This window comes from Lipotes vexillifer, unplaced genomic scaffold (genome assembly GCF_000442215.2).
Source record: "Lipotes vexillifer unplaced genomic scaffold, Lipotes_vexillifer_v1.1 scaffold1215, whole genome shotgun sequence".
Taxonomy (NCBI): domain Eukaryota; kingdom Metazoa; phylum Chordata; class Mammalia; order Artiodactyla; family Lipotidae; genus Lipotes; species Lipotes vexillifer.
Window position 1 is genome coordinate 2,227,739 of NW_006790710.1, and position 24,061 is coordinate 2,251,799.

A 24,061-nucleotide genomic window follows, 5' to 3' on the forward strand; every position below is an offset into this window, starting at 1 on the left:
GGCTCCGGACGCGCAGGCTCAGTGGCCATGGCTCACGGGCCCAGCTGCTCCGCGGCATGTGTGATCTTCCCGGACCGGGGCGCGAACCTGCGTCCCCTGCATCGGCAGGCGGACTCCCAACCACTGCGCCACCAGGGAAGCCCAGGGTTACTTGTCTTTTTAATGTTGAGTTGTAAGAGTCATTTATATGTTCTAGACACAGGCCCCTTGTCAGATTAATGACTTCTTGCAAGTATTTTCTCCCATTCTGAGTTGTCCTCTCACTTTCTTGTCGATGTCTTTTACAAGCCAAAAGTTTTCAGTTTTGATGAGCTCAGTTTAAGTCTCTTTTTCTGTTGCTTGTGCTCCTGATATTGTATCCAAGACACCATTGCTTAATCCAAGGCCACAGAGATTTATGTCTATTTTCTTCTAAGGGTTTTATAGTTTTAGTTCTTGCTTTTAGGTCTGTGGTGCATTGTTGGTTAACTGTGTGAGGTAGGGGTCCAACTTCATTCTTTTGCATGTGGCAATCCAATTGTCCTAGAAGCATGTGTTGAAAAGGCTATTCTTTCTCCATTGAATGGTCTTGGCACTTCTGTCAAAAAAGTCAATTTTTTTTTGTAAATGTGAGGGTTTATTTCTGGACCAGTTCTATTCCATTGGCCTATATGTCTCTAATTAGGCCAGTACCACACTGTCCTGATTGCTGCAGCTTTACGGTAAGTTTTGAAACTGGGAAGTGTGAGTTCTCCAACTCCGTTCTTTTTTAAGATTGTTTTGGCTATTCTGGGTCCTTTGAATTTCCATATGGATTTTAGGATCAGCTTGTCAATTTCTGCAACTAAGGTCGCTGGAATTTTGATGGGGATTGTGTTGACTCTGTAGATCAATTTGGGGATTCTTGCCATCTTAACAGTTAAGTTTTTCAACCCATGAATATGATGAATCTTTCTATTTATCGAGGTCTTCATTAACTTCTTTCAACAATGTTCTTGTAGTCTTCAGAGTAGAAATCTTGCACTTCTCTTGTTAAGCTTATTCCGATCTTTTGGATGTTATTATAAATGGAATTGTTTTCTTAATTCTAATTTTAATTTTTTCATTGCCAGTGTATAGAAATGTTGCTTTCTGTATATTGATCTTGTATCCTATCCTGCAACCTTGCTGGACTAGTTTATTAGTTCTAACACTGCTTTAGTGAATTCCTTAGGATTTTCTGTATACAAGATCATGTCATCTGCAAATATAGTTTTATTTCTTCCTTTTCAATATGGATGTCTTACGTAATTTTCTTCCCTGATTGCCCTGGTGAGAACCTCCAATATAATGTTGGATAGAAGAGGTGCTCTCAAGGGGAAAACATCCAGTCTTTTACCATCAAGGATGATGTCAGCTGTGGAGTTTTTTGTAGCTGCCCTTTATTAGGCTGAGGAAGTTTCCTTTTCTTTCTATTTTTTTAATCATGAAGGGGTGTTGTATTTTGTCAAATGCTTTTTCTGCATCTGTTGAGAGGATGGTGTGGCTCCTGCCCTTTATTTTGGATGATATAGTATATTACATTAATTGATTTTTGGATGTTAAGCCTGGGATAAATCCCACTTGGTCATGGTGTATAATCCTTTTTCTGTGTTGTTGGATTCAGTTTAAAGGGACGTTTTGTAATGTAACTCACAGCAGAGAAAGAGATGGGATTTTTACAGCAAAATAAATCTCACAGGCTGGGCCTGAAGCCAGATGACCAGGCAGCTTCCGATCCCTTCCTCCTGCCCTCACAGAAGTCCAGAGGCTGCCTGGCTCCATCAGGAGGGAACAATGGCCCTGCAGGACTCCACCCAGGAAGCATGAATGGGGGCTGGGGACAACAGAGGAGCTTAAAAGAGGGCAAAGCACAGGAGAGGGATGACCCAGAATGAGACTCCCTGAAATCCCGGAAATGGGCATGAGGATGGAAACCTGCTCTCGAAGGGTCGGCTCCCCAACCCCTACCCCAGGTCTTTGCAGAAACCTGCCTTTGCTCAGACCCATGCCTCTGGGCTGCCTAGGATAGGGAGGCATGTTTGGTGGGGCTTGACTTTGCTACTGAACTTCCCTCAGGGGTCGGGCTCTGTGCAAAAATGAAAACCTCAAGGAAAAAACTCCACAATAACAGGCAGATGACGTAGCAAATGGTTCAGTGCACAGGCCTTGGGGCAGACAGATCTGATCCCAGTCTTGGCTCTGCTCTTAACAGATGTGTGACCTTGGGCAGGTTACTCAACTTCTCTGAGCCTTAGTTCCTGCATCTGAGAAATGGGAATAATCATAGGTCCTAACCTGGAGGGATGCCACGAGGAGTATACGGCATAATGTGTCTGTCTGACAAGTGCTTGAAATGTAAGTGCTGGTAGGAAATCAATGCTAGGTCTGCTCTCTTGAAGAGGAAGGTTTCTAAAGGGGAGAGTCAGAAAAACTGGGGGCTTTACGATTTGAAGGAAACTAGCAATATTGCCAATGGAGCTGAAAATGACGGTGTAAAAATCTCCCCCAGTTTCCACTGCACTGGATGATAAGGCGTCAATTGTTCATCTCTGAGGAGCTGCCTCCTAGGCCTCATGCCACTGAGGAAAGACCTCTGCTGAGATTCTGGAAGAATATTCCTCATAGGAATATCTACACCTGTGCCAGGAAAAAAATCCACCGCATTTAGACAAGGCTTGGAGAGTCTGGAGATATTCAGAATTCATTTTACCAGGGTGGATCCAAAGCTCTCTTATGAAAAGTTGTTATACTAAAAACGTAACCCTTTGAAAAGGCAGGAGGAGGGGCAGGGTCACGTGGTAGGTGGTGATGGAGAAGGAGTTTGGGCAGGCCCTGCCTGAGTCGGCAGCATTGTGGGGGAGCTATCCCATGGGTGATCCTGGGTGATGCCGGGTGATTGCACCCGAGCCTCAGGGGAGAGCTGCAGGCTGGGGATGGAGTGGGGGCACTCGTTGGCTTAGGGGTGATTTGTTAAGCTGGTGCCCAAGGAGGGCGAGGAGAGCAAAACGGTCTGTGGGCCTGAGGTGGAATCTCAGTGAGCACCAGTGTATTTAAGGGGTGGGGAGAAGTGCATGGAGGAGACACAGAAGAAAGTGTTGGCGGGGTGTGAGGGGACCAGGAGAAGGCTATGGAGGCTAAGGGAGGACAGAGTTTTACAAGCTGGGGCCCACTGGCGAAATGGATTTCAAAGAAATTTGTGAGATCAGTTTCCATGCAGCTGCAGAGCATCGAGCGGACAGTGGTGGGTTGAAGAGTGAGTGGGGATGGTGAGAACAGTCTTTTAAGAAGCTTGATGGAGAATAATGCAAGGTGGTAGGGGCGACTGGGGCGTGTGTGGGGTGCACGTGGAGCTGCCCGAAGACTGGTGGAAGAAGGACTGACCCCTACGTCACACAGTTAACCTGGTGAGACTGGAGACTACTACTCTGTGGGGGCAGACACATGCTTGCAAGGTCTGAGCCCATCCCCAGCAGCCTGGTTGCCATGGTGACAGTGGTGCAGTCCTGCCTGTTCTGCGGCAGGAGATGATATTGCTGTCTGCGTCTCCTGACAATGGCAGGGATGACTGAACTTAATTAGCCTGTTTGGATAACAAATGTTGATCCTGGGCCGCGTCCAGAGTGATATCTTCACTGATGGCGAGTCCCATTAAGAGGGGATGGAAATGAAAGGTGAGTACATTCAGCCAACACTCTTCTGCACTTGGGCCACCCCTGTTCCGGTTCAGAGCCACATCCATTATGCATGAGACTGGCGTGCTCATCCATCATGTCAGCCAACATCCTCACCATCACCTGGCAACCTTCTCAGCCGCCCCTACTGCTGGACCTGCCAGCCCCACACCACCTTATTATTGTGGGCAATTTCAAATTAGTGTCTAACACCCATGCAGCGGTTTCCATTTGCTTTTCTGCAGCCAGCTCCACTAAACCACGGCAGCAGCCAGCTCCAACCCAGCCAGCGCTTCCCTCGTGGAGGCCCTACTGTCACGTGGGTAGGGCTCCTGCTAGATGGAGTCATGAGGGTAACGGAGCAGAAAATGCATCAGCAGCCCGTCTTGCCTCATTCCTCACTGTGTTCGCCTCAAACACCAACAGCTGACCAAGGCTCCAGCCTCAGATGGTGGAAAGGAGGACCCTCCTCCTGGGAGCGGAGGGAGAGGGCACTGTCCAGGCACCTGCCAGGTCCCTGGGGGCTGGGTGTTGAGGACAACGTGGGGGGCAGGGCTGGTCAGGGTCCAGGGGACGCCGGAGCCTGACACATTTGCCTCTAAGACCTGAGGGCCCCACGGGCAGTCTTCAGGTTGTGGATTAAAGTAGCCTGGGGCTTGAAGAGGGCAAGAGGGAGGACGCAGGTGTAGCAGAAGCAAGGGGGGTCAGACGGGAAGCCAGTGCTGACACTGGAGCTGCATCCAGGCAGGGTGAGGGGTCCTGCCTCTGAGTCTGAGCTCTGCACTTGACCAGCTGTGTGCCCTCTTGGGCCTTTGTCCTCTCCTGCAAAACAGGAGAAGGCTGCCTCCCTCCCAGGGTGCTAGGAGCTTCGTGACCTACGCGTTGTGCCCCCTGGGCGACCTCTGCCTGTTGCAGCAGCCCTAGGGGTCCCTGTGCCCGGCTCTGCACCCACGAGCCATCGCTGCCACCTGGCCTTCTCCGTTGCCTCCCTCCTTATGACTGCATGAGCCTGCACACTGTACCTCCTAAAGGGCCTGAGCCCAGAGGTGGAGGCCTCGAGGGTGGAGCGAGTCACTGTGCGTGAGAGTTTTTTTCGAAGAGCTTCCTGGAATCCCTCCAGTGCCCTGGGCGGACGCTGGGAGTGCTCTGTGTTGTGGCTGTAGGTGGTGGTTTCTCTGCAGGTGGACATTCTTCTCTAGGTTTCAGCACCTTGGGGATCGGGGGAACCTTTGGGATGGAGGCTGGGCTGGGTGGTGGTAAGGACGCCAGGTTCCTGGGTGGCCAGGTGATGCAATGTGGAGCCAGTCGCGCTGCCTCCTGGTGCCTCTCTTTGGCGGATGCAGCTGCTGCCCTTGGAATCTGGTGGTCACCTCCAGAGCATGGACGTCCAATGCTCGTGACTGCCCCAGGTCCTGGAGGCCGAGGGACTCGGATAAGGACAGGAGTCAGAGGCTGGAGGGGGTGGGAAGGAGAGGAGAGCTGGCTCAGCGCTGGCGCCGGAGGCAGGAAGGCAGCAGGAGCCCCGCAGCCCTGCTCTGCAAGGGGCAGGCGCAGGACGCCGAGCTGAAGGGCGCACAGGCAGTGGTTCTCTGCCCACCGTGCTTTCCCCTGGCCGGGGCACTGGAACTGGGGCCGCTGCACTGCTGCAGGGGTGGGCATGCCCCTTGCAGCTCTGTCTGTGCCTGGGCTGACTCAGGTCCCCAGCCGGCCTCTGGACATTTGGGGACCCAGGGACCCTTCTGCTTGTATTCATCAGGCATCCTGGGGTTTTCCCAGGTTGTGATTCAGTCCTCAGTGCAGTTAGTTCCTCGGATGGACGACAGACTCTTCTAATGCAGAGGTGGACAGAATAAATGTCCGATTTGTCCACAACGAAGACTGTGCCACCAAAGGCCTTCATTTTCTGCAGGAGTTAAGACTAGTCAGTGACTGTATTTTTGGGAATCAGAGGTTGTGCTGGAGAGAACACCTCGGGGTCAGCAAGGAAGGGCCTATTCAGGGGAGGGTCTGGAGACTCTCCTTTGCCGGCTCCCCGCTCTTTCACAGTGACTCCCCTTAGTGGGGGCATCTACTCAACTCACATCTCGTCTCCTGCCTGACGCTCCCTCAGAGCCCGCCAGCCCTTCCTCCAGGGCCCCTCTGGCTCTCTCAAACGGGTGTGTCCATTCCTCTTACTCTCGACCCGCGGAGGGGTACAGACGAGCAGACGTAATTGTTGGCGACAAACCGACAGCTCGAGGGGCTCATGGGAGAGAATTCGAGAGGGGCTTCACAAACTCAGAGGCTGTTCTCTCTGGAGCCCTTTAATTAGATACTTAAGGAAGTGGAGGCTCAGAGAGGTTAAATTACTTGCTCAGGGACACACAGCCAAGTAAGGTGAAGGGTAAAGCAGGCCGGGAACATCCGTCTCCTGAATTCCCATTCTCCAGGCTGGTGTCCAGTGCGAGAGCCCTTGCCCATTCATGAGACAAGGCTTCTGGTGACGTGAAGTGTGCGACACCTGGATTCAACGCCGCCTCGCATCTCTCTTTAGATTTACTGTAGTAACTGCTGCCTTCAAGTTCGCATGTATGTGGCCTTTTAAAGGATTTATCTTATTTTGTTATTTGTTATTTTATTTTGCGGTACGCGGGCCTCTCACTGTTGTGGCCTCTCCCGTTGCGGAGCAACAGGCTCCGGACGCGCAGGCTCAGCGGCCATGGCTCACGGGCCCAGCCGCTCCGCGGCACGTGGGATCTTCCCGGACCGGGGCACGAACCCGTGTCCCCTGCATCGGCGGGCGGACTCCCAACCACTGTGCCACCAGGGAAGCCCTATTTTGTTATTTTTTTAAATTAATTTTCATTGGAGTATAGAGTTGCTTTACTGTATGTGGACTGTTTTTTTAACGTAGCAACTTTGCCAGCAGAGGGAGCTACCTACCAGATTCCCAGATTAAATAATAAATAAGTCCTCTTAAGAGTTTCTAAAATGACAGGGCAATCAAGGCTCATTTAGGGAAGAAAAGATTCAGCTTTCATTCTCTATCCAAATCATCTCTACCTGCTCAAAATGATGTATAATACATAAGGAGCAAAAGTGATTAAAATCCTTATGAATTTAATCAGAAATTCACAGTTAACCACTATTTGCTTTGGTGCAAATTGATGTGGAATAACAATCATGTGTATCTGCAAATTTTTTTTAACTTGTGGGAAATTTGCTGGTGATTTGCCGGGGGAAGTGCGGGGGAGGGGAGCCATTGAAAGGAGAGAAAAGGAGGAAGGAAGCAATTGACAGAAGACTCCCCGGGGACACCCAATGTGGGGCGCTTGGCAGTTCTATGGACGGTCTTTGTTCATAAATTGCAGGCCTTTTGCTATTTATTATAATGAACAATAGGAAATCCTAATAATAACTCCTATGTGTGCCATTTGCTGTAACTGAGCAGAGTTCTCTCAATTGTTGCTTACCCCTGAATCGGTAGGTTTGGGTTTGACGCTCCCCTCCCCCCTTTTCCGTACTTTTTTTCATTTCTTCTAAATTTTGCCTCGTAAAATCAGACACTGGATCCTTTCAAATGCAGACAAGTGCTTAGGGCAGAGAGACGGCTGCCCCTCCGTTTCCTTCCTCCCTTGAAAAAGCAAGACTGTCTTGAAAAATCGAGGTAGTCCCTGGTACGGGGCCCCTTTGGAGGAGGGAAAGGGCCACGTTAAGAAATGAGAAGACCTCACCTTCCTTTCGGCGTTGGGGACTTTTTTGTAGAAGGTTTTCTCGGTGTCTCCAATCCACACCACGGAGGGCTGGAGCTGGCGGGCCACCTGCGAGGAGAAATGGTGGGTTGTAAATGCATTTCCCTCTGGGGTGCACACTTGACCCCCGGCAACAGCAGGACTCGGCGGCCCGCTGTGCTGGCTCGGGGACGGCGGGCGAGGGGGTGGGGGGCTCGCGGGGCTGCACTGCGCATGCGGCCTGTAGCCTCCTTCACCGCGGGATGGGGGCGCTGCCCGGCCCTCTCCCACCTGTGGTCAGGATGCGCTGGGGGTCTGTGCGTTCTGCTCCAGGACCCCGAGCCTCGACTCAGTTTGGCTTGAAATAAGCCAATAGTTTTCTGCTGCAAACGAAGGGAATTGGGCCAGGAGTTTTAATTACAGCCTACGCCCCGCTCCCAGGTTGATTCAAGTTTGCTCGAGAAAAGCTGATTTAGTACCAGGGCCCCCGTGATGCCGTTTGTTCGTCTCCGTGTGGCTGCGCCTTTGCCGCCGTGGTTTCGTCTGGAAGGTGGCTCTGAGCCCCTCCAGGGCGAGCGGGGGCTTCGTGACAGCGCTGGGACTTACCGTGGGCCCATGAATAATTGCCACACACCTGACAATCTCTTCAAAGCGCCCCCATGAGAGCAGAGTTCGGGTATTTTTGCAACAATTTGTGCTTTGTGCAAAATGGTGCCAGATAAAAGCTGTCTTCAGCCACAGCGAATACAGTGTTACGTACTCCTATTTTTATATTTCTTTAAACATCATTAAGGCAGCAGATATGATTCCTAAACCAAGGCAGACATTTAATAAATGATGGAAAAATCACCGGGAACACTGGCTGAGTCTGTTTCCACCAGCACTACGTACCAAGGGAAGCAGATTATGCACGTTCAAAGACAAAAGTGGATTCAGCTTGATCCCCGTGCCAGTCCGACCCCCGGGCTGGCTGTATTCCAGTCCCACACACGCCAGGATGCCAGGACGTTCAGAGAGGAAACGGTACCAGACAACCACTCTTTGGTCAGCGTTATTCTTTAGGCCCTGAGCCACAGAGTTTAAGAATTCAGAATCACAAGTTTCAGTCCCAGAACCCGAGGCAGCTTGGCGTGGAGCAATGAAAATAGTGAGCGAGACAGGCCCGGGCCACACGCGTTGTACAGGGCATCACACGCAAGAGTACGGCCAGCACAGACCAGCAATTCCTCTGCTTGGAGGATGTCACCTGTGATAACTCATTTGAGCTCACTACAGCCCTTATGTAGCAGGTAGCATTATTATCATCCCTGTTTACAGATGGAGAAACCGAGGCTCAAAGACACTACATGACCTGTCCAAGGTCGCACAGCTAGAAAGTGGCAGAAGCAGGCTGCGAGGCCAGGCTGATTGATGGCTGCCGGGTCTGTGCTGGAGGCATGGCCATGTCCTCGGTTCCTCTCACTTCCTCCAGCCAGATGCTGGAGCATCCTCCCTGGCCCCACCTCCCACATCTAACCATCCTCAAGTCTGTCCATCCCCCCTCCTAATCTCTTTCAACCACATCAGTGCATCCATTCTCTCAGCTCCTGACTTTAACCCCCAACTCCTTTCCAGCTGTCTTGCCCACTGCAGTCAGAGGGGCCCACTCAAGTGTCAGAGGGGCAGGCTCCAACGAACCATTGTGCCACTAAAAGCTATTTGGGGTTTAAGTCAAAAGCTTCCCTACTTCCAGCCCCCAAAGAAAATAAGAAAATGAGATACTTTACATAAAAGGTTTTCAGCTTCTCTGGACAAAGATACGTTGTAATAACAAAGGCAAAACTCTTATTCTTTTCAATCCCTCTTGAAAATCCTAGCTTTAGAACGGAAACCAATGGAAACACAGTTTTCGCATAAACAGCTGCCTCCTGTCTCAGGCTAACTCGTGCGCTCACCGAGGCAGCAGGCCGGCCTCTCCTGTGTCCATCTGGCAAACACTGGATCTTCCATGGCTCTTATTTGTGTGCCTCTTTTCTCTAGATCCAGCTGTTCTTAATGGAAATTGCAGATGTGAGTACCAAGTATTCCAGCATTCCTTTTCTCTTTCCGCTTTTAACAAAGCAAGCTACATAGATGGACTTGAAACACAGGCATCTTATTAGTTTGGGATAACTTTGAAAGCAGCAGTCTTATTTCTCGCACCTTATTTAAAGTTGTTCTGAAAACCTGGCCGCACCATTCCATTGAATGGGAACGCTATGGATTGCTCCCTGAACTTGAGCGCTCTGAGCGGTGGGGGAATTCCGCACTTCCTGTTTTTCTACCATGCACCTGTGAAGGAATTCCTTCCTCAGGACCGTCACCTGCTCTGGGGTTCCCAGGGCTGTGCAGAGGGCCTGGGTGGCCACATGGTTTGGAAGGGCTCAGTCATTATCAAATGAGCAGAGAACATTTCCCAAGCTGAGTTCTTTGATGTTAACAAGACAAAGAATGGTCATTTGCAAATTGCCTTGAGATCTAGGACAGCACTGCTACTCCCCTTCCATGTACCCCACGCGGAGGCAAGAGCGCCCCCACCCGCCTCCCCTTTACACATAAGGTGCCGAGGCAGAGAAAGAAGTCAGTAAAATCCCCTACTCCCCCGGCACGGAGAAACGTGGAGCCCAGAGTAAGCCCTCGGTCGGCCCCGACACCCCCAGGCCAGCACTATCATCCAGGCAGCAGGCTCCCACGTTGCCATGGAGAGAAGATGCCTATTCCAAAGCATCTCCTTACCCTTGGCCCGTGTCCTCCTCTATCACCTTTCCCTCTAATAGGAAGAAGGGCTCTAAGACCATCACTGTCTTGTCCTCCAGAGCATGAATCTCTATTTCCCTGACCTTCCTTGGTGGCGTGCCTGGTCAGGGGACCTCTGGTGACCTTGGTCAGTTCTGGGCAGAGAAGAGGGGGGTACAGAAAGCTGGGCCCTCCCAGGCCGAACCCCCTCTCCCGCCAGGAAGAATGGAAGGAGCTGAGGCTCTTTTCCTTGGGGAAAAGAAGACTCGGGGGGCAAGTGACCTGATTTCAAATAGTTGAAAGGCTGTCATGCGGAAGAAAGTCTGGTTTTATTATTTTGGGTCCAGTGTGTAGAATGAAAGCCGTTCTCTCATTTTTCATTCACAACATTGACAGAGGGGCTTTGATGTGCCGGGCACTGGGGTAGGTGCTGGGGCCCCTGGCTTCAAGGAGCCCCCACCGACAGAAGGGGAGGGCAGATGTGTAGCTGGGAGGGGGGCACAAGGAAAATGGGCTGTCAGCAAGGACCACCGATGACAGAAAGAGGGAGAAATAGATGAGGAGGGTAAGTAGAAATGGAGACTGCAGACGAGGGTTAAAGGAGACAGACCTTCCAATGGTTTCCAGAAGGTCCCAGAGCCTGGAGGAGGGGATGCATCTGCCATGCTCAGGACAGGAGCCAAGGTGCAGGGCTAGATGTGCCCGAATGGGGCTGCTCGGGGTCATTCTGGAAGGTGTCACAAAGGCCTTGGCCGTGCTACAGTTTGCTTCTACCCTGGAAGCTGTGGAGAGTCTGTAAGGGTCTTGAATCGTGACCTTTGATGCTGGTTGTGTTAGAGAAAAATCCCTCTGGTGGGGTGTGAGGCATGACTGTTCCCCGGAGACGGGCAAGAGATGGATGTGTGTGTGCAGATGGCATGGTGAGAGGTGAGGCTGGAGGCAGGGAGAGGGTTCGGAGGCTGTTGGAGGAAGGGGAGGTGAGACCTGGAGCAGGGGAGTGGCGGGGACGGCAGGAAACGGACAGGAGGGGCATTTAGGATCTGCCAGATCTGGTGATGGTTGGGGGAGGGATGGGGAAGCAGGGGGTCTCCAACCCTGGGAGGCCTGGAGAATAGGAGGACGGTGGCCCAGGAATCCAAAAAGGGGGCTAGATGAGGGATGAAAGGATGAGGTCAGGTTAGGCCAGGGGAGCCTGAGGGCAGCTGGACATCCAGGCGGGAGGACTGATGGGTCTGGGGGACAGGAGGGAGGTGGGGGGCTGGAAAGGGCTCTGAAGATGGCAGCAGAGCCATGGGAATGGATGGAGGGGATTCCCAAGGAAAGGGGGAGGGGGGAGGAAGCCAGACCAGGGCTGCGGGGCGGGGACCAAGGGTGAAGACGTTGATGGAGGGGAGAAGGAAGAGAAGCCCCAGAGAGAACAAAGGGGCCCAGAAGAGGAAGCCATCCTGCAGCCCAGGGAAGGTGGAGGGCAGTGAGGGGTGGGCGACGGCAGCCAGTGCTGGCCCAAGGATCTGGCAACCAGGAGGTCACTGGTGGCCTTGGCAGGGTGTGGAGGGGACAGAAACCGGGTGACAGGGAGCTGAGGAGTGCATGGGACAGAGACAGGAAACACTGGCAGAGTTTAGAGATGGCATTGGGTGGGGAGGTACGGCGGGAGAGGACGACCTTCAGGGGAGATGCCTTCCCTGCTTCACAGCCACGGGGAGGGGAAGGATGCCTGTGGGCCAGGCAGGTGCTGGAGAGTCAAGGCACATCCACGGAGGCATCAGGCAGGCAAGGCTGAGCTTTGAAAACATGTGCCCCGGAAATTCAGCCCTTTCTTATTGTCATGCAAAAGCAGCATTGGTTAGTAAAAATTTCGGAATACATATTCAGACAGGCATAAACACCCTCTGCCCCTCCACTGAGGACAGCTCATCAGAACTTTCCTGTCTTTACAGACCTTTCTCAATAGCTAAACTCGCAAGCACGAGACTGTTCCTCACACACTGCTTTATATTCTTGTTCACTTCGTACGAAATTTATTTCTCCAACATCATTTTAGCAAGGGGTCTCATCATTTATCGATCCAACCCCTGTTTTTTAACATTTGGATGGCTTTCCGCCTTCTTGCTAAACCAAACAGCGCTTAGATGGGCGCTTTTGGGTCCATGAAGCTAGTCGGTCGGAGGGCCTGCCAGCTCTTCACGTTCTCACCTGTGTGGTCCACCTGCCCTCCCAGAGGCCCTCTGTTCACACTCTCTCCAGCCACAAATAAGTAGATCTGTTTTTCTACTTTCTTCTCAACAAGTATTAACCATAAAAAATTCTTTGCCAATTTGTTAATGAAAAATGGTATCCTCTGCTATTTTAATTTTCACTTAGCAATGAAAAGGCTTTATTTAAATTACCCACAGATAGTTTGAGGTCATGGGCAATTAAATGTAATTAATTCGTAATGGAACTTTCCAGAAGTTACAGGGGATAGTTTGTTTCAGCCGCCAGTAGAGGGCTCTGCAGTCCTATTGAATATCAATTCCAGAATAAAGATGCGTTTCAACCAAAATGTGCTCTTTCAAATTCTGGGAAGGTCTAGCAAACAGTGACTTCTCCATCCATGTGAGCTTTATGGATTTGATCTTTTGTGTTCTCCAAAGAGATGCTGTCAAACATCCGCCATCGGAATTAGATTCTCTTGGTTGGGATATAATGGCTCAACAATGAAAACCAGTTTGTGTTTGGCACGCTTGAATTACTAATTAGATCTGCCCAAATGACCCTTGGAAGCTTTGGAAGTTCTTTCTGAAAGGGTCCTATTTTGTTTGCCATAGAGAACCCCAGGAAAACCCAGCTCCGTTTTTCAGTGGTTGTGTCTTAGTTTACCAAACTGAAAAGGACCATCCATCCGCCTATCCATCCGTCCGTCCGCCCTTCCATGCATCCAACCCACACAGATTTTGCTGAGCATCTGTGGTGACAGGCAGGGATGTCTGGGAAACATGGTCCCTGCCTGCAGAGTGTGTGGCCTCCTGTGTCTGAATGGGAGCTGCTGGGCAGTCAGGCAGCCGTCAGCGAGGTGCTGCCATGCTGGGAAGGAGCTCGGGGGAGGTTACTGTGGCGGGGGGGCTTAGCTTTCTGAACTATAGTCACTTGGATTCTGTTTCCGTTTAATATGTGAAGACATTTTGTTCTCTATTTCCATTATTTACAAATGATATTTTCAAAATTTCTATTTCCTTGCATTATCTTTTATGTGATTGTAGGTGTTACTTCAAGTTCTTGCTGGATGTGAGCTGGGATAAACCGTGAATGACAATCACAGGAAGAGCAGATGTGGATTAAAGAGTCAGGAGCCCGGCTGGGCTGACCCTGTATGGAAAGGAAGGTAAAAGGCAGAGGAGAGGACCAGGAGGGAGGCACAGCTGATGGACTGGGACAGGTGACATGCGGGAACCAGGTCAGCGCTGGTGCCAGGAAGCCACTGATACCATTGCTGATTATCAGGTGGAATTCGAGGGGATGGTGTCTGGATGGTGACAGGTGTCAGGCTTACAGATCATCCAGACTTTCCCCTGGGACCCCCTCTTCCCAGCCGACTCCCAGCTAATCCATTAGAACTAATGGATTCACGCAGACCCGCCCTGACTCTGTGCCAACTTTGGGAAGCACAGGGGTTAACGCCTGGGTGCAAGGCCATGCTCACCTTCCCCATGCACCTTTTAGCCACATTTAGGGCACTCCCCGCTCTAAGCGTTTCCAAACTGGTTAAAAATTCTTTAATGCCTGTGACATTGACCCCATCCCCATTAACCACCACAGAACAAGAGCAGATGCAGCCACGTTTACGTGCCTTACAGCCCACAGCGCGTTTCCACACACCTCACTGCAGATGGCGCCCGGGGCATCCGGGGTTGGGACCCGCCCTTCCCCCCAACCCAGCCACCCATCCTCTGTGGGGACGTGTGGATGCTCTGACTGCCGCTCAGTTTTGCTGTGAACCTAAAACCGCCGTAAAATGGAAAGGCTGTAGTAAAAAAAAAAGGTTTTGCTGCCTATGTGTGTTCCCTTTTTCAACCTGAAACTGTCTACACGACCCAGCGGGAGGGGACCCAGCTTTCTGATAGCAGCCCACTGAAGGCTCGTGGGCAGCAGCCCCCAGTTCCTTTATTGCCACACCTGATGCTGCACGAAAGCGGCTAAATTCTGTTTCTCTGTTTCCCTCTCCTCTCCCCCTCCTCTCTAACCCCCTCTCTCATTTGAGCAGCTCTGTTTTGGGGGGCCAGGTGTAGGTCTTTGCTTTACCCTTACTGAATTTCACCTTGAAAAGGCGGGACTAACATATTTATTACATTTATTGTACATCTGTGTGTTGTTTTTTAAAGACCATCCACGAATAGCCACGATGTCTTTGTCTGGGTTATTAACCAGGAGTATAAGTCTCCACGAGCTACAGAGATGTAATTGGCTGGGCTCCCCATCTGCTGATTCCTGGGCCAGCTGTTTACACCAGCACATCTGGGCAAAATCCCTTGGCCAGCTGCCATAGGCCGTTGGCTGTGAGCCCAGCACGGAGCCCTGGTGGGTGGCGCTGAGGCACGAGCAGCATCTCAGCTCCCTTTTGTCCGGATTCGCAGGCCGCTACGGGCCACGTGGCCCAGACACCGGCTGGGCGGCCTCGTTAGCCCTGCTCTCTTAGGTCTCCCTCTGAGTCCAGCCCTCAGTGGCCAGACCTCTGACAAAGGAGGAAAGGGAGGAAGCCAGGACCCCAGGGAGGGAGGGACCATCTCCCCCAGGACCCAGAGCTCAGGATTAGGATGCTCTGCTCTGTCCTCCTCTCCAGCGTGCTGCTGGCCTCCCCTCCGCCTTCTCATGGGCGGTCTGGAGGGTCAGGGAAGGGGGAAATCAGGAGGGCGTGGGGTGCCGCGGGAGCTGCCAACGGGACGCTACAGCCTCCAGTTTCTTCACCTTCTCACGCTGAAATGTCTCACGCTGAAAAGTGTAAGCTGACACTCTGGCCCAGGAATGGCCTTGCGCTCGGGCCACCACGAGGGCACAGCTTTCACAGGGCCGGGCACGACACAGCCTTCACTCACTCAGAGGCCAGCTGGGGGCCAGGTGATGGCCTTGGAGTCAGATCTAGGCTTAAATCCAGATGCCAGCCCCTTAGTTCTCTTGTATTTTTGGTTGAATTAAGCACCCTGAGCCTCAGTTTTCTGGTCTGTAAAATGGAGACATTAATTCCTGCCTCATCAGGGATTGGGGCAATTAAAAGGGAAAGTGTGTATAAAACTTCTGGCCAGACAACGAGTCTTCCCTGCTTCTCCATCCCCTGCTTGACCATCATAAACACCTGAGGAGGCTGGCACCCTGCCTTGATAACTTCTTTAGTCTGTGAAACACCTATTAAATATTAATCATTTATCCCGTGTCTTTTAATTGTTAGATGTATTTCTAATATTTCCTAGCTAAATAGATGTATATTCCTTTCCACATATAGCTTTACTGGAAGAGAGAATTTTAAATAACATTTGTTAACTGGTACGGTAAAGGCATTTCTTAAAGGAATGCATTAGAGTTATCGTGTGTAAAATAAAGGAACCCTCCCAAAATAACGAGAACAAAACAGATTTGAACTTGCGCTTTGGGAAACAGATCAGAAACTCGTTTCGCCAGCGTGTTTTCACGTGCACAGGGTGTTGTGGGCAAAGCAGACGCCTCCAGCCAGAAGTGAAATTGTGATGCTTCCTAAGCGTTGCATTCTTTGCTCTGCCGAGATTAATTCAGTCAGAGGAATTCTTTGTAAGAAGACGTGATGAGTAATCGGGCCCTTCTGTTATGGCACCTTCTCCAGCAAATGCCTCAGATCCATATTTTGCTGCCCTCAAGCTGCTGCGGCGCCGGGCCACATAACAGGACCGCGCTGGAGCTTCCTGCCACTGATTTACCAGCACAGCCATAAAATCCCTCTTTCCTTTGGTTAATTAAAGGCAAATACCTCTTTGCAATGCAGATAGCTGCTCCGTCAGTCCTGCCAGGACACAGAGGCTCACTGTACGTGATCTTTAATTGAATGACTTTCACTGCAGAGACCTCTTGGTCTTTCATTAATCAGCTGTATACACAGTAAAGGTGAAGCTTAATGAGGTGTGTGTCAGGGCCCTCCGACGTGGGGTGGCCTAGGTGGATGCATGTACTGTTCCACATTGTGATAATCTGACATCCAGCATTTTGTGGTCCACATAATGTCAGTGTGCAGTGATTCTAATTAATACAAAGATAGCTTGTCTGATATCAAGACAAACCTCTCAGTGGCAGGAGCAAATAATTTCTTGAGAGTGAGAACATCATGATCATGTCCTTGGCTCTGTCCTGGAGTCTGAGCAATTGAGCCATTTGGTGGCTGGAGAAAAGCGGCTTAATTCAGAGGCTGAATAATGCAGCTGTTAGACCTGGAGCCTCTGCATCTAGACTGACCAGGCTCACATCACGGCACTGCAACCCAGGAGAATCACGTAAATGCTCTGTACCTCAGTTTTCTTATCAGCAAAATGGGAATAACAATATTGCCCACCTCATAAGGTTGTTGTGAGGAGTGAATGAGTTAAAACAGAGAGAAGTGTAAGGTCTGTGATATATAGATGCTCACAAAATGCCAATATTTTTATACTCATGTGCTTCTCTGTTGGTTACCTGACAATGTCAACAAAATTCATCATTTAGAATGAGTGCATTTATGTGTTCTTTTGGGCAAGAGGATGGGTTTCTCTTACTTTTCCTCTGAAGAACTTAGTGCTTTGAGCTTGGTGGTTAAGTACACAGAGGCCACAAGTCAGGTTGCTGGGCTTCAAATTCCAGCTCATCTTCAAATTCTTGGGTAACCTTGCAAGTGTGCATGCATGGGGGAAGATCCCAAGAAGCTCAGTGGAAAGCAACAGCTGGAAAACTAAAATAATTGAGTACATACCTTAGCTTCTGCCAAGTTAAAAGAGCTTGGTAAACACGTCAAGCTGTCCTTTTAGACCTCAAAGTAAAGACAAGGTTCCAGGGCTAAGGGCGACCTCCAAATAGACCCACACTAACAAAATAGAAAACAAAACCTCTGCAAGTTCAAGCTGATCAGCCAGCAACTTAACTGCCTGATAGAACCAAGCCTAGCATCCTTCAGAGTGTCAGCAATGTATCATCCACAATGTCTAATGTACAATAAAAAATTATCAATCATATGAAGAAACAGAAACGTGTGACACGTAGTCAAGAAACAACAAATAGAAACAAACTGCAAGATGACACAGTATTGGAATTAGCAGATAAGGACTATAAGGCAACTACTGAGTTCAAGGACTTAAAAGAAAAGATAGCTACATTGAATGAACAGATGGAGAATTACAGCAGAGAAATAGAGACCTATAAGAATAAGCAAATTTAAATCCTAGAACTGCAAAGCAAAATATCAGAAACACAAAAAAATAATCCACAAGATAGGTTTAATAGCAGATTGGAGACAGCAGAAGAAAGGGTAAGTAAACTTGAATGTAGATTAATAGAAATTATCCAATGTGGAAACTAGAGAGACAGAACCTCAGTGACTTGTGGAACAATATGAGGCAGTCAAATATATATATATATATAATATATATCTCAGAAGGAGAGGAGAGAAAGTGGGGCAGAAAAAATATTTGAGGAAATAATGGCTCAAATTTCCGAAATTTGGCTTAAAACATATATTTACAGTTTCAATGAGCACAGTGAGCCACAAGTAGTTAAAGTACAAAGAACAAACAAAAATATCTAGACACGTTATAGCCAAATGAATGAAAACAAAGATAAAGAGAAAATCTTATAACCATTCAGAGAATATTGACACATTACACACAAGAGATCAATAATTCGAATTTTGGACAACTTTTCAACAGAAATAATGGAGTTACAGAGACAATGTAATAACATTTTTAAAGCGCTGAAAGAAAAATGTGTCAACCCAGAATTCTATATCCATCAAAAATATCCTTCAAAAATGGAGGCAATGTAAAAACATTTAAAAATAAAATGAAAGCTGAGAAAAGGTGTTGCCAGCAGACCTTCACTAAAAGAAACGTAAAAGAAGTTCTGCAGCTGAAAGGGAAATGACACCAAATGGAAACCTGGATTGGCAGAAAGGAATGAAAAGCACTGAAAATGGTAAATGTGTGAGTAAGTATAAAATATTAAATTTTTCTGCTGAATTTCTTTAAAAGACAAATGACTATTCAATGCAAAAAAATAACACTCTGTTGTATTGTTGACAACATTTCTAGATGTAAAATGTATGATAAAATCATAAAGGACAAGGGATAATAAATGGATTATATTGTAAGATTCTCACATTTTAAGGAAAATAGTACAATATTAATGCTGTGTTGCGTTAAAAATGACTATTGGGGCTTCCCTGGTGGCGCAGTGGTTGAGAGTCCGCCTGCCGATACAGGGGACACGGGTTCGTGCCCCGGTCCGGGAGGATCCCATGTGCCGCGGAGCGGCTGGGCCCGTGAGCCATGGCCGCTGAGCCTGCGCGTCCAGAGCCTGTGCTCCGCAACGGGAGTGGCCACAGCAGTGAGAGGCCCGCGTACCACAAAAAAAAAAAAAAAGACTATTGTAATTTGTAGAGCAGTCACTGAAAAATAAGAGTCATTGCTAAAAAGACAATTGAGGAATTCAAATAAAATAATAAAAAGTACTGAGTTTACCCCAAAGAAGGAGAAACAGAAGAATAAAAAAGAAATGGGACAAATGGAGAACACAGCAAAACGGGAAACCTAACTCAACCATGTGAATAATTGTAAAGGGAGCAAACGCTCCAATTCAATGGTAGATATTGTCAGATTGGATAAGAAAGCAAGAGTCAAGTATGTGCTATCCACAAAAAGGCATTTTAACTATAAAGACATTGAAAATAAAAGAGTATAAAGAAAGCTGGTGTGGCACCGTTAATATCAGACTGGGTAGACTTCAAGATAAGGAGTATTATTAGAGACAAAAAGGGACATTTCATAATGATAAAATAACCCATCAGGAAGACATAACACCCTAAGTGTGGATACATCTCATGCATACCAGAGCTTCAGCATATGTGAGGCAAAACCCAACAGAACTAAAAGGAGAAATAAAGAATTCCACAATCATAGTTGGAGGTTTTAATACCCCCTCCCAGTAATTGATAGGACAAGGAAACAACAAAAAAAAATAGAAAACGAAAAAGCAAGTCAGAGAATGAGAGGAAACATTTGCAATATGTGTGTCCCACAAAGAACTTGGATCCAGAATATATAAAGAACTCTTCCAAATCTCAAGACCAGCAGTCCAGTGAAAAGGAGGCAAATGACTTGAACAGACATTTCAAAAAAGAAGTTATACAAGGACCAAAAAGCACATGAAAATGGTGGTGACACAGCTGTATCCATTTCTTCAAAGCTCACACTTAATATGCATATTTCAGATCTGTGCATGTCACTGTATATAAATTTTACTTTAATAAAAATAGTGCAGGAGGGTCAGGAAGAGAAGGGTCTAGGTTTGAACCCTGCTCAGCCACTTGATCTCGGTGGCCTTGGGCAAGTTACTTAACCTCTCAGAGCCCCAGTTTCTTTATCTGTAAAATGGGGATGAGAATGAACTCTTCACTGGGCTGCTGTGAAGATTAAATCCAATGACACAAGACACGGAGCATTTAGCGTGTATGAGGCGCTCTATTAAAGAGCTTAATGCTCGCTCTTTATTCCCCACCCTCCTTCTCGCCTCCCAGCTCCCTAAACTTCTCTCTCCATGGATTCCTTCAGGACAAGCAAGGGACGAGAGTAGGGGGGGGATGTCCTAACTTGTGCAGCGTGGGGTCCATGTGGCTGGGAGAGGAAACCCTGCTGCCATCACTTCCTCCCTGGGGCTGTTAGGAGGAGACGGAAGAGGAACCATTTCTATGCGCGGCTGCTCGTGTGTAACCATCTCCCCTGAAAGCAGATGCAGAGCTAACATCTAGCCCCAAGTACCGGACAGTCCTTGCTCTGTGTACATTTTGATATAGTAAAAGCTGGCTTATCGGACATGCTAGCAACTGAAAATGAACTGAACAGCCTAAGGACAACCCTGAGGGACTCAAACAAATGAAAATGAAATCCTGTGAAGTTTTAATATCAAATATGAATATTGAGTATCAGAATGCTCTAAAACTTGGTAATCCTCAAGTGTACATATGTATATTGTGTCTCTATCCATCTATCTATTATCTATCATCCATCTATCCATCCATGCATCCATCGATGTATCTTCATCATCATCCATCACCATCATCATCTATATCTAAACTATATCAGAGAATCATTGCTTCTAGGGCTGACAGTATCATTTGGTTTGACTCCTTCATTTCAGTGACGATAAAACAGAGACCCAGGGAGGTGAAGAGCTCATCTAAGATCACAGTGCTGGGTTGTGTATGCACCTTCGAGGACATGGCATCCTCTGGCACTGGGATGTAATTGAATATCTACACTACTGCAGCTTAGCTTCCTGTGGGTTCCTCCTTTATTTCCTGTGTGAGAAGCTGACCTCAATTTATGCCACGTGAGAAAAAATACCCCCAAATGCAAATATCTGATGCCATTATTGGAGGGAGGTGGGCTGAAAAAGGATTTGATTTTTAACGAGACCTGTGAGCACTGCCCGAAGGATTCCTGTGGCAGAAGGAGGCTGATCTGAATGGCACAGGAGGGCGTTTACGCAAAGAAAGGAGCTGTGTCTGGTTGTTGGACGCTCAGCCAGATGCAATAATAAAGTAATTTACAGGAGGATGCAATGGGGAAGTTTAAGAGGGATGTGCACGTCTGCCTAAGGAAATGATCTGTGAGGGTCTGTGCTAGTTGGCTTAAGGAAATTAATGGCAGCATTTGAAAATGCAATTTGAAAGAAGGAAGAGAACTGGAGGTCAAGAAATGTGGTAAATACCTTGAGGGCTATATGCAGCATCATCTGGAGGCCACTTTTGCCTGGGTATTTCCCGGCAATGTTGGCTGCAGACAAGTCGAAGAGGGTGGCTCCCGTTTCGGTGCAGATGGCATGGACCAGCAACTTCTTTCCCACCCCAGAGGGGCCAGCCAAGAGCAGGGATTTCACCAAAGGAGCCTTCTCATGCACTGCTTTGGAACCTAAAAAAATGCAGAGGCAGAGGCTCTAAGATCCCGCCAAGAAAATAAGTGGTTCTTAGATGGGGACTCCTCAAGGCCGTGACTCCATGGCGTGACACCAGTCTCGGCAACAGTGATGGATGTGTGGAAGGCATTTCTCACCAAGGGCACGCCTCCTGTCTCAGCCAGCTCTGTGACACCCTTGATTTGTATGTCAAGGTGGACCTGTCAGGTGTCCTTGGGTGCTCAGTACATTGCTTCTCTCTCACCCCTCACCCCAGCATTTCCCCCACACTCGTAATTTTAGAGAACATTCCTGCAGTAACTAACCTCTGGCATTTTGGGGGAAGGGGCTGGGGTTTTCTCTGCTTCTCAGCAGCACTACACCCTTTGAAGGCTCGGGAAGACGAATGTGCGATGGACAGGAAGATGCGGGGGGAAAGGAGGAAAGAACAAGATCCAGGCAGCAGTAGCCTGGCTTTTTTTTTAAATTTTTATTTTATGTTGGAGTATAGTTGATTAACCATGTTGTGTTGGTTTCAGGTATACAACAGAGTGATTCAGTTACACATATACACGGACCCATTCTTTCCAAGTTCTTTTCTCGTACATGTTATTATAGAATATTGAGCAGAGTTCCCTGTGCTATGCAGTAGGTCCCTGTTGGTTTCATCTGTCCTGGTTTCTAGTCTGTCGGTAGGGGCAGAGTCAACCTGACCCTCGATAATAAAGGACGTGAATTATTAGGTCACTCAGAGGTCCCTGCCCTGTGCTCTCAACCTCATCGCCCATCTCCTTCGAGCCCAGATTGGAACTCGGGCTTGATTTCTTCCACCATCCTGAACACGAGCAGAGCAGACGTCGGCGCTAAGTAATTAGAGAGTGAACAGAATGAAATCCTGTAGAAGGCTGTGAATGGAACATCGGCTATCACACTAGTTTGCTTTTGGTCAACTACTGGGCTCTTCTGGATCAGCTGTAAACATATCAACATTCTAATTATTATTGTGCTTCTCTTTTTTCTTGTGTGATTGACAAGACTTAGGGAATTTATCTTATTAGAAACAGTTTTTATAGTTACCTACTACACTCCGCAAAAACTTGGAAAGTAGTTTTGAGCGAGTTCTCTTTAAAACGAAGCTAAGCGGGCACGCTTCCATTGTGGTTAGCGTGGGAAACGGCAACGTGTTATGGTGAACCAGACCTCGTTTTCCACGGCAGCAGAGAGATGCCATTCTTCCCGTCTCCCGCTCAACACCTGGATAACTGAGGGCTCAGCCTGTGGCCTCGGCGGGGGGCCGCTCATGCGGAAGAGCCAGGATTTGCTGTAAAGAGTTCATGGCCGGGGGGAGCTAAACTTGAGGAGTACACTAGAAGGGGAGGAAAGCATCTGTGCTAAGATCCGTGAGGGAGACAGAGATTCAGGGAAGAAAGGACTTCCCACTTGGGGGATGAGGTGGGTGCATGGGGGTGAGTCAGGCCGACTTCAGAGAGAGGGGCTGCGTCTGGGCTGGCCGGTGAAGAGCGGGCAGGGTGGAAGGGGGCATCTGAGAAGGATGCAAGTAGGGGGCGCAGTGACCACAGCCTGCAGCGGAAGGTCAGGCAGGGCCTGGGGGGGCGGATGATTCTGGTTGCGAGGTAGCTGGGGTCAGCAAGGGGGTGGGGCGGAGAGTGATGCCAGCTGTCGGGGGTCCCTGGAAGATGATAGGGGTTAGAGTGGTGGCCGAAGCCAGGGGGCCAGGAGAGTTCTGGAAGGGGTGGAGGGAGGGGAGGACAGCGCTGAGGATGGAGCTGGGGGAGGGGCACAGGCAGGGGAGACCCGGACACGTCATCTACCCCAGGGATGTGACTTTCCAGAAGGAAGGGGGTGGTCACCAGCGCCGTGCAGAGGTGGAGAGGGAGGTCCAGAAAGGCTTCTGCACCGGCGCCTCGCTGGCCTCTGGACAGCTCATCAGACGGCAGGGCAGGGAGGGGCCGGGGAGTTGCTGGGGACAGACCTGCCATGGCGTCCATGGCTCTAGCTGCTCATCTCGCCTTTCAAGGGCAGTTGTAAAAATTGCCTAGAATTGCTAAGAGACAGAGGAAATTTCCAGGCTTTTGTGCGTTCACCCTTTTCAACTTTCGGAGGATTAAAGAGTCACGAGGAAGCCAGTGTTCCGTGTCCTAAGCCCAGCTCTGCCCCTTCCAACCCCGGACCTGGAGAAAGTTCCTCAACATCTTGGAAAGGCTTACTCGTCTATGAGAGCTGTTCAACGTCCCCCTCCGCTGGGAAATGAAACCGCACATAAAACGCAGCTTCTGCTCCGTGAGCGCCCTCGCCCCTCGTTTCCCTCTCTCCCTCCACGCTGCGGGGACAGTGACATTTCCGGGGCGGGGGGCAGTGAGCGGGTGAATGCTGACCAGATGCTTCCTGGGCATTCCCTTACTGCCCCTACTGCTTTGAAAGTTCACAGCTCGTCCTGGGAGCCCTGGCCGAGGCTCCTGGAACCCTGGGGGCTGGTGCGAGCTTTGTTGCCTGGCAGGGTGGGAAGTGGCCTTGAGGTGTGTCCTCAGTGCCCTCTTCCAAGTGGCCGCCTTGCCTAGTCCTGGCAGGGCTGACCTGAATAATCAGACGAATAAACGCATTCCCTTTTGTGCCCGGATACTAGTTTAGACGTATGAAATTTAGACGAAGCCCCGGCAGGTTGCCGTGTGAGCGAACTTCTCTGTCTGACTTGTTTGTACTGTGCAAACTCATGACAAGGTCATGAGAACAAACGCCCCGCTGACTCTGGGGCCTGGGGGGGGGGGGGGGGGG

At 49.4% G+C, this 24,061-nt stretch overlaps 1 protein-coding gene across 1 annotated transcript in view; it reads right to left on the reverse strand.

The window, feature by feature from the left end:
• The window catches only part of DRC11 (dynein regulatory complex subunit 11), a gene marked incomplete at its 5' end in the record, with an annotated part of 55,492 nt that overhangs the window by 18,163 nt on the left and 13,268 nt on the right, over nucleotides 1–24,061 (reverse strand). Inside the window, 2 exons of the mRNA XM_007463916.1 lie at nucleotides 7,385–7,471; nucleotides 21,086–21,285. Coding sequence (XP_007463978.1) covers nucleotides 7,385–7,471; nucleotides 21,086–21,285 — 287 coding nt within the window. The remainder of the gene's footprint in view (nucleotides 1–7,384; nucleotides 7,472–21,085; nucleotides 21,286–24,061) is intronic.